The 15,847-nt window shown below is 35.6% G+C and overlaps 1 protein-coding gene across 7 annotated transcripts in view; it reads left to right on the top strand.

Annotated features, from left to right (window-relative positions):
* Positions 1-15,847, top strand: part of ATRX (ATRX chromatin remodeler) — a 234,116-nt gene that overhangs the window by 155,802 nt on the left and 62,467 nt on the right. For all 7 annotated transcript variants that reach the window (XM_082610811.1, XM_082610808.1, XM_082610806.1 and 4 more), the window contains 3 exons: positions 5,201-5,354; positions 8,082-8,188; positions 14,221-14,329. In XM_082610811.1, coding sequence (XP_082466937.1) covers positions 5,201-5,354; positions 8,082-8,188; positions 14,221-14,329 — 370 coding nt within the window. The remainder of the gene's footprint in view (positions 1-5,200; positions 5,355-8,081; positions 8,189-14,220; positions 14,330-15,847) is intronic.

Here is a 15,847-nt window from a genome sequence, read left to right as displayed (position 1 = left end):
AGGACCTACTGTATGGCACTGGGAGCTATACTCAATATTTTGTAATAACCTATAAGGGAAAATAATCAGAAAAAGAATATATATATATAACTGAATCACTTTACTGTACATCTGAAACTAACAAAACATAGTAAATTAACTGCACTTCAATTTAAAAAAAGGTAAGAAGAGATAAGGGGTGAGGTGGTAGCCTGAAAGGGGGATGGAGTCAGGAAAGAGATTCCGTTTTAGGAGGTGGTAAGAAGTATCTCTGATTCTTTGGTTCTGCTGGTCTTTTACTTTGGGATACATTTTGAAGACAGTGATGATGGTGATTGATTGATTGATGAATTTATAGCCTAATTCTTTCAGTTATTCTATTGATTCAGAAATACCTGGTGCATATCAGTGTGCTGACACCAGAAATCAAAGGAAAAGCAAAGGGGCCTGGTCTTCAGAGGCGCTTGGTCTGGTGGGGAATGTTCTTCACTAGACTGGCAAATATGTTGCATTTCCAGTAGCACCAGTGAGTTTAGTAAGCATAGAAACATCTGTGCTACCTAAATGGGATGGAGAGAGTATCTTTTAAGTTGCATTTAACAATAATCTGCATTTCCAATGACTCCTCCCAATAGTCTTGTGTAGTAGAATTCTGGTATAAAATAAAGTTTGAAAAAATAAAATAAAGTTCGTTATTATAAGAAAAAAAACTACAGTGTATCTTGCTGCAAATATGGTGTTTAAATATACATTTAGATTGCTTGAAGAAATTAGGGGTAAAAGTGTTGCTTTCTATTTGTTTGTATTTCCTTTGTGCCTTGTCTTGTAAGCATTTTTTGATATCGAGTGGATATTTAGAAGTAGCTTTGATTTATTAATTCACTGTTACTTGTCATGTATGCATACACAATACAGAGTTATAACAGAAGGAATGATTAATCCATGTCGATGATGAAGTAAGAATATGCAGCATGAAATATCTATTTGTAGGTTTTAATTATTTATTCAGGATATTTATGAACTGGAGTAGCCCATATTTTTCTGGGTCACTTTTTATTTTTTTAGAGATTACTCTGTTGTGATTATATCCAACAGGATTACAATTAGAATGAATGTATCGTATTTCCACAGAAATTGTCACCTGTGCTAAGCTTTTACACTTCTTATTTAGCTGCCACATTTGTACTAACGTTCTGCCAGCTTTTTTTATAATTGCTTACACTTTTCCCATATATAAATTACCTTAATTAAATTGGGTAACCATTGCTGAAGTTGTGTGCAGTCTGTGGAACTGCAAAATTCCCAAAGGCACTGATTATTTGCCAGTTGACTAATTGTAGAAAGGAATTTTAGTTAGCATATGCATGATAAGCTATGTGTCAGGATTCCTCAAAGCTACCCCCTGGTTTGGTGATTCATAGGACTCAGCATATAGTCATATTCAGGACTATGGTTTATTACAACAGAAGAGTACAAAGCAAAATCAGGAAAGGGAAAAGGCACATATTGGTCAAAGTCCAGAGGAAGCCAGGCATAACCTTCCAAGAGTCCTATCCCAGTGGAGTCACACAGGATGTACTAATTTCTGCAGCAACAAGTTATGGCTACATATGTGAAGTGTTGTCTACCAGAGGAGCTCATTAGAGACTAAGTACCCAAGGTTTTTACTGGGGACTGGTGACATAGGCACTTTCTGCCTGGCTCTTACCAAATTCCAGACTCCCAGAACGAAAACAGGTGTTTTCTTTCTAGGTGCCTAGACGAGATGCAGCCATCCCCTCTTCTCAGGGAAAGTTTAAAATCAGTACAGGGAATGGTTTACCATTCAAGTTCCCAGACTACAGCCAAGTGTCACCCTCTTAAGAAGGCTGTTCTAAGATGAAATTTTTGTTGACTCTTGGAGGATAGTAAAATATGCATGGAAGTTGGTCAAGAAAAGAGGGGGAGAATGTAATATAAGACATTCAAGGAAAGGCATGGAATCTTGAAAATATGTGGTACATTTAGGCAATAGTTTATTGTGGTTTAAATACAAATGCATAATGAACTCTGTAAAAGTAATGGAAATCACCAGGACCCAGACAAAAAAGAAGGAACTGATAAACAGTAAGTTCAGGAAGGTATGCTATGGAAGCTCTAGGGATAGGCTAGTCTTGAGAGTAGCAGCTTTGGTTTTCACTTACCCACGGGTAAGATTCAAGGCCTTGAGCCCTCTATAAGGTGGAGAGTTCTTAGAACTCAGATTTAAGCTGAATCTGTTTAACATAGGTACATACTCCGTAGAAGAATAGGGTAGAAAAAAATTTTCCCATCAATCCAGGGAGATGACAAGGAAGCTTATCTGTGTCACGCTGGGCTGTGGGTTTCAAAAATAGTTTTCTTGGATTCATAATCATGGGCTTTCCCTCACATGGTTTATGGTTTGAATTTACATTATTTACATAGTCTAAAAATCTCAAGCTGAAATACCTCAAATTAATTCTGGGTTGGTAATCCCCTGGAGCATCTGACAGAAGCAGATGCAGAATCACTGTGGAGTTGTATGATGTCAACCCAGGCTACCGAGGATTCTCTCATATTACAGCTACATTGAAAGTGAAATGACAAGAAAAAGTTATAGAATACCTAAAGAAGCAATCAATATTAGGAAAAGTTAGCACCAAAATAAGTTATCAGTCAACCTGACAAAGTTAACACAAAAAACAAACAGCATGATCAGGTTGTCAAGAACCACAGATATTAGAACTATTTGATAAGAATATAAAGTAGGTATGTTTAATGTGATATTTTATGAATCATGAGCATAATTTTATACCAGAAAACTTTAAACTTAGGTGAAGTAGACAACATTCTAGAAAAATACAACAACACTGAGTGTTCATTGCAGTTATTTCACAGTAGCCAAGAATGAGAAATAATCTAAATGTCTATGAACAGGAGAACTAATAAATTATGGTATATTCATGCAGTGGAATACTATATGGCAGTTAGAATTATTGAATAAGTCTCACTTCGAGTGGAAAATGAAAAACTCCATTCAGTGAAAAAGTAGGTTGTAAAATTATACAAACAGTATGGTACCATTTACATATAGTTTAAAAACATGATACATAATTACAGTTTAGTGATACAAATATAGTGAAAATATAAAAACATGAACATAAATAGTAAATATAAAGTTTACGGTTTTATTTACTTTTCCAAAAGAAGGGGGGAAAGAAGAGAACAGTATTGGTTAGTGTCACATATTAGGCTTCAGTTGCATCAGAAGTAGATTTAATGCGTTTTAAAATTTGATGAAGATGGGATATGGGAACACTGCTGTTCTTTATATTCTATATACTTTTCTGAATATGTAAAATATTTTATAACAAAACATATAAAAATTTAAAGTACTTTGCATTAAAAGGCAATTGAGAGAAGATACAGAAACAGGTTAAACCTGTACATTCCTTATTTTAAACTGTTTATATCTTTCATAGATTATTTTGTGTTATTCTCTTCTTACACCTTTTTTTAACATCTTTATTGGAGTATAATTGCTTTACAATGGTGTGTTAGTTTCTGCTTTATAACAAAGTGAATCAGTTATACATACACATATGTCCCCATATCTCTTCCCTCTTGCGTCTCCCTCCCTCCCACCCTCCCTATCCCACCCCTCTAGGTGGTCACAAAGCACCGAGCTGATCTCCCTGTGCTATGTGGCTGCTTCCCACTAGCTATCTATTTTACGTTTGGTATTGTATATATGTCCATGGCACTCTCTCACTTTGTCCCAGCTTACCCTTCCCCCTCCCCGTACCCTCAAGTCCATTCTCTAGTAGGTCTGCATCTTTATTCCCATCTTGCCCCTAGGTTCTTCATGACCATTTTTTTTTTAGATTCCATATATATGTGTTAGCATACGGTATTTGTTTTTCTCTTTCTGACTTACTTCACTCTGTATGACACTCTAGGTCCATCCACCTCACTACAAATAACTCAGTTTTGTTCCTTTTTATGGCTGAGTAATATTCCATTGTATATATGTGCCACATCTTCTTTATCCATTCATCTGTTGATGGACACTTAGGTTGCTTCCATGTCCTGGCTATTGTAAATAGAGCTGCAATGAACATTTTGGTACATGACTCTTTTTGAATTATGGTTTTCTCATGGTATATGCCCAGTAGTGGGATTGCTGGGTTGTATGGTAGTTCTATTTTTGTTATTTAAGGAATGTCCAAACTGTTCTCCATAGTGGCTGTATCAATTTACATTCCCACCAGCAGTGCAAGAGTGTTCCCTTTTCTCCACACCCTCTCCAGCATTTATTGTTTGTAGATTTTTTGATGATGGCCATTCCAACCGGTGTGAGATGATATCTCATTGTAGTTTTGATTTGCATTTCTCTAATGATTAATGATGTTGAGCATTCTTTCATGTGTCTGTTGGCAATCTGTTTACACCTTTTATAGTCAAAGTTTATGGGGAAAATAAGAGCAAAATGATTTAACATGATATGGTGATGCTGGGATCAATCCTTGTTTGAGTTTTCCAGAATTCTAGTAGCACAGTGAAATGTTTCCTGCCCCTAAGATCTTTTCTCCCTTGATCTCTACGTGAGTCAGACTTCCTTCCCTTCTTCTTTTCCTCTCTCCCTCTCTCTTTGGGTCTCTAGGTCTTTCTCTCCTGGTCCCTATCTCTTGGGGTGTGCTTTGGGGGTTTTACTGTCTCAGGACCTGAGGGGCTTCATCTCTTTGGGTCTCTGTCTTTCTGAGCCCTCCTGCCACCACGTTCTGTTTCTCATACTTGCACTTTCTCAGGGTCTGTCTCTTGCTTACTGTCTCACTTGGTGCCCCTCCCCCATGTCTTTCTTCCTCTGTATACATATGTGTATGTTTATATGTGCCTTTGTGTGTCTTTCTGATTCTCTGTCTACCTCCCTCTTCCCGGGTCCCCTCTACCTTACCCTCCCCCATCTTGTGTCTTTCTCTCAGAGTATAGAGCTCTTTCTCTCCTAGGGTTGTCTTTTTCTCTCTCTCCTTCTCTGTGTGTGTGTGTGTGTGTGTTTTGCACCCCTCTCCCACATCCTTACCAATCTCTTTCTTTCTCACTCTCTCCCTGGGTTGGTTGGTCTATATGTCTTTCTCTTAATCTCTGTCTTAATCCCTCTCTGGAGTCTTTCAGCTTCTTCCCTTATTTGCCTACTTATGTATGTTTCATTTATTTTGTTTAGGTAAAGCTACTTCCTCTTCTAATCCAAGCAGCCCAGCTCCAGACTGGTACAAAGATTTTGTTACAGATGCTGATGCTGAGGTTTTAGAGCATTCTGGAAAAATGGTACTTCTCTTTGAAATTCTTCGAATGGCGGAGGAAATTGGGGATAAAGTGTAAGTTCTTTTCCTATTTTTATTATATGAACCTTTTGATAACATTTTTATTGTTTAAACAATTTATTTAAAGCAATCTGTTTTGTTTTCTTCTTTTTAAAGATGTAATTTCATGGTTAGTGTAGTGACAGCTATCTTCCTTCTAAGTCACTGTTTCTGAGTGCATATTCTGGTTATTTCTTCAGTACTGTTTTCCCCTTCTGGCTATAGTATCTTGAACTTATTTCCTTGAGCCAAGTGTCTAGTTGATATTTGTATTTCATCATTTTCAGAATCATTTTTCAATCCATGTGGTGTGGCTTCTACCCTATTACTTTACTGAGTTTTCCCCCCTAAGGTCACTTAATGACCTTCTATTTTCCAAATCTAGTGGACACCTCTCAGACTTTATTTCACCTCTTTGACTACTCTCTTTATTATTTCTCCTTTGTTTTTTGTTCCTGTTTGTTTTACTTCTGGCATTTGTGCCCCCTTTCCCTTCCCTGGATTTCAACCCCCAATCTTATCCTTCATTTTACTATTTAAAAAACATACCTTTAAAGTTTTGAACCAGACTTACTGTTTAGGCTTTTATAAGATCCCAAGTTCTGGTCATAAAATATTTTAAAAATATAATGCTTTTAATATAACAATTTTTTGTTAAAAAATGTAAGCACTTTAACATAAGGCTAAAATAAAACAATCTTCTATCTTTAAAAAAATGTCAAATTTAATTTCTTTAACTTTCCTGGAAAGAGGTAGCTCTGTTATATTTTCATACCACCTTTTAATATACCTCTACTCTACACTTAACACATTCTGATGTACTTGATGTGTCTTTTCGCTGGATAGTGAGTTGTTTGAAGACACAAACTGTTTTATTCCTTTTTAATTAACTCCTTCACCTGGCATCTAATAAGTACTCACTATAAGTTATTTTTGTTACATACTGCCACTTATACAGAAACAAGTGGTTCAGATAAGGGATGATGTTGGCTTGGAATGGAGTAGTAGTAGTGGAGATGAAGGGTATGTTTTGGAGTAGAAACAACAGCACTTGGTAGATTAAATGCAGGGCAGTAAGAAGGAGAGTGTAGTCAAAGATGACCCTCAGGCTTTCCCCCTAAGTGGCTGGTAGATTATGGTGTTATTTACTAAAATGGAGAAGATTAAGGGAGAAGTAAGGTTATTAGAGGTACTGAAGAGTCCTGCTCTGGCTTTGTTAAGTTTCCAAGGCCTATTAGATGTCCGTGAGAGATGTCAAGTAGAAAGTGGATATTTGAGCTCAGAGTTCCTGAAAGACCAAGAGAGATTAATGCTCTAGACATGCTTATGCTTTTTTATCTATTAACTTCTGTAGTTTAAAGTTAATTTTTATTGGGTACCATACAAGAATTTTATGAGTATAGGGGAAATTTTAGTAGTCTTTTAATTTCCTAACCAGTTCAAGAATATCTTCTACCATGTTCATCATGGATGTTCTCCTTGCCTCTCCTGGGTAGAATATTTTCCATCTCAGAAGGATCCCTATAGTTGAATACTTCAAAGTGTTAGAAAATGGATCCTTATCTTTAGTTTATACTCTTCCTATAGCTATTTCGCCCCTGGTCTAAAATAGAATATATCGACTGCTTTTTAAAAATACTGTTATAATGATCATTTTTAGTTATTAACCCAACTGATAGGTGTTATCAACGTTAAGGCTATAAAACTGCATTTCTGGAATTGTGATTACCACTATTCTTTATTTGTCCAACATTTCATTATGGAAATTTTCAAACATAACAAAAAGTAGAAAGAATTTTTAGAGTGAATACCTGTTACCTAGAATCTATACTATATTCTATATTTTATCATACTTCATTTATTACATATCTATCCATAATCCATCTTATTTTCCTGATGCCTTTCAAAGTAGGTTGCAGACATCACTACTACTATTTCAATTGTCTCCTCTTCAGATAATGGTGGGTTTATCTCTTGTCACTTTTAGCTTTTTCTTCTCAGTTGATTTATCTGTTCTTTATATGGCATAATTTCAGTCCTGACATGGTCTTGAATATACTTCATTTTTTTAGCACTTATCTCAAAATATGGTCACAAACACTTCAGCTGAATTTTTATTAACACAGAATTATAGTGAGGCTGGTTCTTGTTTATTCTGGACCCTATCTTTCCATTCCTGCAGTCTGATGGAGCAGTTTTCCAACATCTAAATAACACTATTGGTTCATATCGACTTGTGGTCAACTAAGACTTTTTTTTTTTAAGAAGGACTTTTGTCAAATCAGATTCTTCTAGTCCCTATTTGTGCAGCTGAAGCTTAGGCAGAAATTCATTTTTTTAGCATATGAATATCCAATTTTGCCAAGACCATTGTTAAAAATACTAATTTTTTTTCCATTGAATTGCTTTTGCCTATTTGTCAAAAACCAATTAACTATAGTGTAGCTTTATATCGGGACTATATTCTGTTCCACTGATTTGTGTTGGTCTCCTCAGTACTACACTATTTTGATTACACTAGCTTTGTGTTGATATCATGTGGAGTAGGCCTCCCAACTTTTTTCCTTTCAAAATTGTTTTGGCTACTGTGTGTGCTTGGCATACCCATATAAACTTTAGAGTCAGCTTGTTAATTTCTACAAATTTCTAATTTTTAATTCTTTTGGATATTTACTGAGGTTTAGATTAGAATCGTGTTGTTTGTGAATCTTCTAATCCATGAATACTAACTTGTCTTTTTAGCCTTGTTTTCAGCCAGTCTCTCATATCCCTGGACTTGATTGAAGATTTTCTTGAATTGGCTAGTAGGGAGAAGACAGAAGATAAAGATAAACCTCTTATTTATAAGGGTGAGTTACATTTGTATATCATAATTTTAAAAACATTCATTTAAACATATTGTATAAACATTTTAACAATAGAAGAAAACAATATTACCCAGACCCACAACCCTCATATATCTATTTTTTCTGTCCTTTCTTTTTGTCCTTATCCATATAAATGTGGTCTTTGTTGCTGCAGTTGTAGCAAAATTTTTTTTGTTTTTTTAAACAATGTTATTGAGTGATGATTCACATATCATGCAGTTTACCCATTTAAAGTGTACAATTCAATGGTTTTTAGTACATTTTCAGAGTTATGTAACTATCACCATAGTCAATTTTCGAACATATTAATCAACACCAAAGAAACCCTGTACCTGTCACTCTGTTAACCCCCTTTCTACCTCTTTACCCCTAAGCAATCACTAATCTACTTTTTTTCTATAGATTGACCTATTCTGGACCTCTCATATAAATAGAGTCATATAATATGTGGTCTTTTGTGACTGGCTTCATTCGCATAGCATGTTTTTAAGTTTCATCCAAGTTGTAGCAAGTGTCAGTGCTGTATTCCTTTTTGTGGCCTAATAATATTCCATTTGATGGATAATACCCGCATTTTGATTATTCATTCATTAATTCATAGATATTTGAGCTGTTTCCTCCTTTTGGCTATTGTGAATAGTGCCACTATGAACATTCGTATACTGTTTTTAATTCTTTTGAATATTTAGTTAGGAATGGAATTATTGGGCCATATGGCAATTCTAAGTTTAACGTATTGAGGATCCACCAAACTCTTTTCTACACTGGCTGCACTATTTTACATTCTTAAGAAGTAGTGTTCAAGGGTTCTGATTTCCCCACGTCTTTACCAACACTTGTTGGTTGTTGTTGTTGTTGTTGAATTATAGCCATCCGAGTGGGTATGAAATGGTATCTCATTTTGATTTTGATTTGTATTTCTCTAATGACTAATAATGTTGACCATTTTTTCATGGCCATTTGTATATTTTCTTTGGAAAAATGTTTATTCAGGTCCTTTGCCCATTTGTCTTTTTGTTACTGAGTTGAAAGAAAGTTAATTTTTTTGTGTGTGTGTGTGGTACGCGGGCCTCTCACTGTTGTGGCCTCTCCCGTTGCGGAGCACAGGCTTTGGATGCGCAAGCTCAGCGGCCGGCCATGGCTCACGGGCCCAGCCGCTCCGCGGCATGTGGGATCTTCCCGGACCGGGGCACGAACCTGTGTCCCCTGCATCGGCAGGCGGGCTCTCAACCACTGCGCCACCAGGGAACCCCCCCCAAAAATTTTTTTTTAATTAAAAAAATTTTTTTCTGCATACCAGGCCCTTATCAGATACATGCTTTGTAAATATTTTCTCATTTCGTTGTCTTTTCATTTTCTTGGTAGTATTCTTTGATGCAGAAAAGGTTTTCATTTTGATGAAGTACAATTTTATTTTTTTTCTTTTGTTACGTATGCTTTTAGTGTCATATCTAAGAAACCATTGCCAAATCCAAGTCCATGACTATTTATCCCTATGTTTCCTTCAAAGAATTATATAGTTTTAGCTCTTACAGTTAGGTCTTTGATGCACTTTGAGTTAATTTTTACATTTGGTATGAGGTAAAGGTCCAACTTCAGTCTACTGGTTGAGAAGACTGTTCTTTTCCCATTCACTGTTCATGGTACCCTTGTTAAAAATTAGTTGACCAAAGAGACAGGTTTATTTCTTTTTTTTTTTTTTGCGATATGCGGGCCTCTCACTGCTGTGGCCTCTCCCGCTGCACAGCACAGGCTCCGGACACGCAGGCTCTGCGGCCATGGCCCACGGGCCCAGCCGCTCTGCATCACGTGGGATCCTCCCGGACCGGGGCACGAACCCATGTCCCCTGCCTCGGCAGGCGGACTCTCAACCACTGCACCACCAGGGAAGCCCCAGGTTTATTTCTTGACTCTGAGTTTTATTACATTGATCTGTATGTCAGTCCTCATGCTAGTAGCACAGTCTTGATTACCTTTGCTTTGAACATAAGTTTTGAAAGTGTGCATCCTCCTACTTTGTTCCTCTTCAAGATTTTTTTGGCTATTCTGGGTCCCTTGCAATTCCATATGAATTCTAGAATTAGCTTGTAAATTTTACGAAGAAGTCAGCTTGGATTCTGATGGTGATTGCTTTGAATCTGTAGTTCATTTTAGGAACTATTGCCTTCTTAACAATGTTAAGTCTTCTGATCTGTGAACATGGGATATTTTACCATTTATTTAGGTCTTTAATTTCTTTCACCAACGTTTCATAGTTTTCAGTGTATGCATTTTGCATTTCTTATGTTAAATTTATTTTATTCTTTTTGATAGTATTGTAAATGGAATTGTGCTCTTAACTTTTAGTTTTAGATTCTTCATTGCAAATGTATAAATTAAGTTTTTCATAATAACTCATTTATTAGTTCAAATAGTGTTTTGTGGATTTTTAAAGGATTTTCCTTATACAAGATCATGTCATCTGCAGATAGAGATAATTTACTTCTTCCTTTACAATATGGATTACTTTTATTTCTTTTTCTTGACCATTTCCCTCCTTAGAACCTCTAGTACGGTGTTGAATTAAAGTGACAAAACCAGATATCCTTTTCTTTTTCCTAATCTTAGAGGGAAATCATCTGATCTTTCACCATTCTGTATGGTGTTATTTGTATTTTTTTTCATAGATATCGTTTATCATGTTGAGGAAGTTCCTTGTATCAGTATTTCCAGTTTTTTGAGTGTGTTTTTCTTATCATGAATGTGTATTGAACATTGTCACATGATTTCTTTGTGTCTACTGAGATGATCATATGGGGTTTTTATTTTTATTAATTTGTTAATTTTAGATATTTCTTCAGGAATAATTTATTCTTATATACCTTAAGAGGTATCCTAAGACTTTTAAACTTTTAATATTATTTAAAAGGAAAACAATTGAAACACATCCTGTTTGTAGGAATATCATTACTAAAACTAGATCATTTATTCCAGAAATCCTTAATATTTGAATCTTATAGAATATTACAGTCCTTACGACATAAACAAAATTTGACTTGACAAGACATACTTACTTTTGCTGTTTTGTTTGTTTTAGTCCAAATTCTCAAAGGAGTAGATTTTTTTTATTGAAGTATAGTTAATTTATAATATTAGTTTCAGGTATACAGCATAGTGATTCAGTATTTTTGCAGATTTTACTTCATTAAAAGTTTTATAAAATAATGGCTATAATTCCCTGTGCTATACAGTACCCTTGTTGCTTATTTATTTTATACATAGCAGTTGGTTTCTTTTAATCCCTTATGCCTCCCTTATGCCTCCTCTCTTGCTTCTCCCCACTGGTAACCACTAGTTTGTTTTCTATATCTCTGTTTCTGTTTTACAATATACCTTTGTATGTGTTATTTTTTATATTCTACGTATAAGTGATATTATACAGTATCTGTCTTTCTCTCTCTGAATTATTTCACTAAGCATAATATTCCCTAGGTCCATCCATGTTGCTGAAAATGGCAGAATTTCATTCTTTTTCTTATGGCTGAGTAATATTCCTCTGTGTGTGTGTGTGTGTGTGTGTGTGTGTGTGTGTGTGTGTGTGTACCACATCTTCTTTATCCATTTGTCCATTGATGGACACTTGGGTTGCTTCCATATCTTGACTACTGCTGTGTACATGTATGTGTTTGAATTAGTGTTTTCAGGTTTTCTTATAAATACCCAGGAGTGGAATCGCTGGATGATATGGTGGTTCTATTTTTAGTTTTTTGAGGAACCTCCATACTGTTTTCCATAGTGGCTGCACCAGTTTACATTCCCACCAACAGTATACAAAGGGTTTCCTTTTCTTGACATTCTCGCCAACATTTATTATTTGTAGATTTTTTGATTATAGCCATTCTGGCAGGTGAGAGGTCATATCTAATTGTGAGTTTGATATGCATTTCTCTAATAATTAGCTATGTTGAACATCTTTTCATGTCCCTGTCAGCCATCTGTATGTCCTCTTTGGAAAAATGTCTGTTCAGGTCTTCCATCCATTTTTTGATACTGTTGTTTGTTGATATTTAGTTGTATGAACTGTGTGTATATTTTGGATATTAACTCCTTGTTGGTCATATTGTTTGCGAATATTTTCTCGCATTCTGTGGGTTTTCTTTTCGTTTTGTCAGTGGTTTCCTTTGCTGTGCAAAAGCTTTTAAGTTTAACTAAGTCCAATTTGTTTATTTTTGCTTTTATTTATTTTGCCTTAGGAGATAGAGCCAAGAAAACATTTTTACACTTTATGTCAAAGAGTGTTCTGCCTGTGTTCTCTTCTAGGAGTTGTATGGTTTCAGGTCTTACATTTAGGTCTTTAATCCATTTAAAGTTGATTTTTTATACAGTGTGAGGAAATGTTCTAATCTCTTTGTACATGTAGCTGTCCAGGCTTCCCAGCCCCACTTATCAAAGAGACTGACTTTTCTCCATATATATTCTTGCTTCCCTTGTTGTAGATTAATTTACCATAGGTATGTGGGTTTATTTCTGGGCTCTCTATTCTGTTCCATTGATCTATGCATCTGTTTTTCTGCCAGTACCACACTGTTTTGATTACTGTGTAGCTTTGTAGTATAGTCTGAAGTCTGAAAGGGTGATACCTCCAGTTTTGTTCTTTTCTTTCTCAGGATTGCTTTGGCAATTTGGGGTCTTGTGGTTCCATATGAATTTTAGGGATTATCTATTCTAGTTCTGTGAAAAATGTCCTGAGTATTTTGATGGGGATTGCATTAAGTTGTAGATTGCTTTGGGTAGTATGGCCATTGGATCGGAAGAATTAACATTACTAAAATGACCGTACTACCAAAAATCATCTTTTAAACTAACGCACTGAATTTAACTAAAAAGTTTGCTGAAAGACATAAATCTCAGTGTTGTCAACTTGTTTTTATATTAAGACTCTAGGGTGTGATGATATGAATTTTGCTTGGAGTGGAAGTAGTAGTATTATGTTTGCAGTTAAAGAATTAGAATGGAAATTATGTATGATAAAATATAAAAGTGTCATAAGTACTTTATCCGTTGGTATTTTGTATGAATGTCAGGCTTGGGTAAAATTTTACTGCACTGTGCAAATGTTGACATGTCTGATCAGTGTTTAACTTATAAAATCACAGTTCTTTACTTGTACATACATGCTCACAAATATGTAATTGTCATGAAATAGGAACATATGCTGATATTTGTGGCTAAATTATACAATATTTTTTGGCACATAAATAGGCATTCTGTAAATATTTGTTCAGTGAATGAATAAACGTGTTCTATGTCTCTGGTTTTTATCTGCTAGTATCAACTTGTTGATAACAAGGTGGGAAACCTGGTCATTTATAGATTTAATTAAAAAGAAGCTTCATGAGCATAATACAGCTTAATCATATTCTTTTGAAAGTTTTATAGGATTCTAATCAAGGAAATCTTTTCAGACATTTACATGTAGATGAAATACTTTTGAAAGGTACCTTTGCTATTCAATATCTGTTGGAAGGAAATCTGTAGTTAATTTATTTGTAATACAATGAATTATCCCTTGATTAAAAAAATTTATCTTGCTTTGCAAATTGAATATATATGACCAGCTTTTTTTTTTTTTTTTTTTTTTGACTGTGTTGGGTCTTTGTTGCTGTGCGCAGGCTTTCTCTAGTTGCGGTGAGCGGGGGCTACTCTTTTTTGCAGTGCACGGGCTTCTCATTGCGGTGGCTTCTCTTGTTGCAGAGCATGGGCTCTAGGCACCCGGGCTTCAGGAGTTGTGGCTCATGGGCTCTGGAGCGCAGGCTCAGTAGTTGTGGTGCACGGGCTTAGTTTCTCTGCGGCATGTGGGATCTTCCCGGACCAGGGCTCGAACCCGTGTCCTCTGCATTGGCAGGCGGATTCTTAACCACTGTGCCACCAGGGAAGGCCTATGACCAGCTTTTAAATGGTAAGCAAGGAAGAAAATCTTTTAGTACTAGGATAACAATATATGTCTCTTTTTTCTTTTCTTATTGAATTTTCAGGTGAAGGGAAGTGGCTCCGAAACATAGATTATTACCGTTTAGATGGTTCTACAACTGCTCAATCAAGGAAAAAGTGGGCTGAAGAATTTAATGATGAAACTAATGTGAGGTAGGAAGCATTTCTGAATGTATAGATAGTTTTAAAAAATCATTTTAAATCTACATATAGTAAAATTTACTCTTTTTAGTGTCTACTACTATAATTTTTGACAAATGCAAGATGTAGTCAAGATATAAAATGGTTTCATCACCCCTTAGGAAATTCACTTATGGAATCATACAATTTGTAGCCTTTTCAGTCTCACTTTTTTCACATGGCAAAATGCATTTGAGATTCATCCACATTGTTGCATATGTCAATAGTTTGCTCCTTTTTATTGTTGAGTAGTATTCCATTGTATGGATGTGTCCATTGTGTGGATGTATGGTTTGTTTTCATTATATGGACGTATTCGTTGTGTGAATGAGTAGTTTGTTTAACCATTTCCATTTGAGAGACATTGGAATTGTTTCCAGGTTTTGAAATTAAAATTGAAGTTGCTTTAAACATTCACATATAAGTTTTGTGTGACCATAGATATTTATCCAAGTGAAATGAAAATCCAGGAGTGCAATTGCTGGGTTATATGGTAAATTTATGTTTAGCTTTGTAGGAAACTGACAAACTGTTTTCCAAAGTGGTTGTACAATTTTGCATTCCCACCAGCAATGTATGAGGGTTCCAGTTGTTCTGCGTCCTTGGTATTATCATATTTAAAAATAAAAAAAAATTACCCATTCTAATAGGTATGTAATGGAATCTCATGTGATTTTAATTTGCATTTCCCTAATGTTAGTTGATGTCAAGCATCATTTTATGTGCTTATTGGCCATTTTTATATCATCTTTGGTGATACATCTGTTAGAGTGTCTTCAGGTTAACAAGGTATTCTTGATCTCTTTACTTATTGTAAGAATTTGAATAATATACTTTAAACAACTGCAGGTAGAGGTTGTGTTATATAGGTGATGTTGATGTTGCTTTTAACTATCAGCAATTACATACTTGAACTGCATTTGGAAGAGAAAAATTTATGTGTATACATACATATAAACATTTGCACACACACATACACGTTGAAAGCATTGCCTTTAAGAAAGTGGTGAAGAGGGCTTCCCTGGTGGCGCAGTGGTTGAGAGTCCGCCTGCCGATGCAGGGGACACGGGTTCGTGTGCCGGTCCGGGAGGATCCCACATGCTGCGGAGCGGCTGGGCCCGTGAGCCATGGCCGCTGAGTCTGCGCGTCTGGAGCCTGTGCTCCGCAACGAGAGAGGCCACAACAGTGAGAGGCCCACGTACCACAAAAAAAAAAAAAAAAAAAAAAAAAAGTGATGAAGAGATGGGATTAGTTTAATGAAAAGATGGCTAAGATATGACTTAATAAATTTTCTAAAGTATGAAAGGTATTATATTTTGTGTGTAACATGTGTTTTAATTCTAACAGAGTCCTGAACTACACCTAGGGTTAAAACTAGGGAAATTCCAGTTAGACCATAGGAGGAGTATATTCTTATTAGGTATTTAAAATCTGTAGAGTCTGCGAGCGCTTACATAGGGATTGTTTGAGTGCAGTAAAATTACTTTTAAA

The sequence above is a fragment of the Mesoplodon mirus genome (assembly GCF_964341445.2).
Source record: "Mesoplodon mirus genome assembly, chromosome: X".
NCBI classification, from domain to species: domain Eukaryota; kingdom Metazoa; phylum Chordata; class Mammalia; order Artiodactyla; family Ziphiidae; genus Mesoplodon; species Mesoplodon mirus.
The sequence above is the reverse complement of the archived record's forward strand: the minus strand, read 5'-3'. Positions and strand labels throughout refer to the sequence as shown.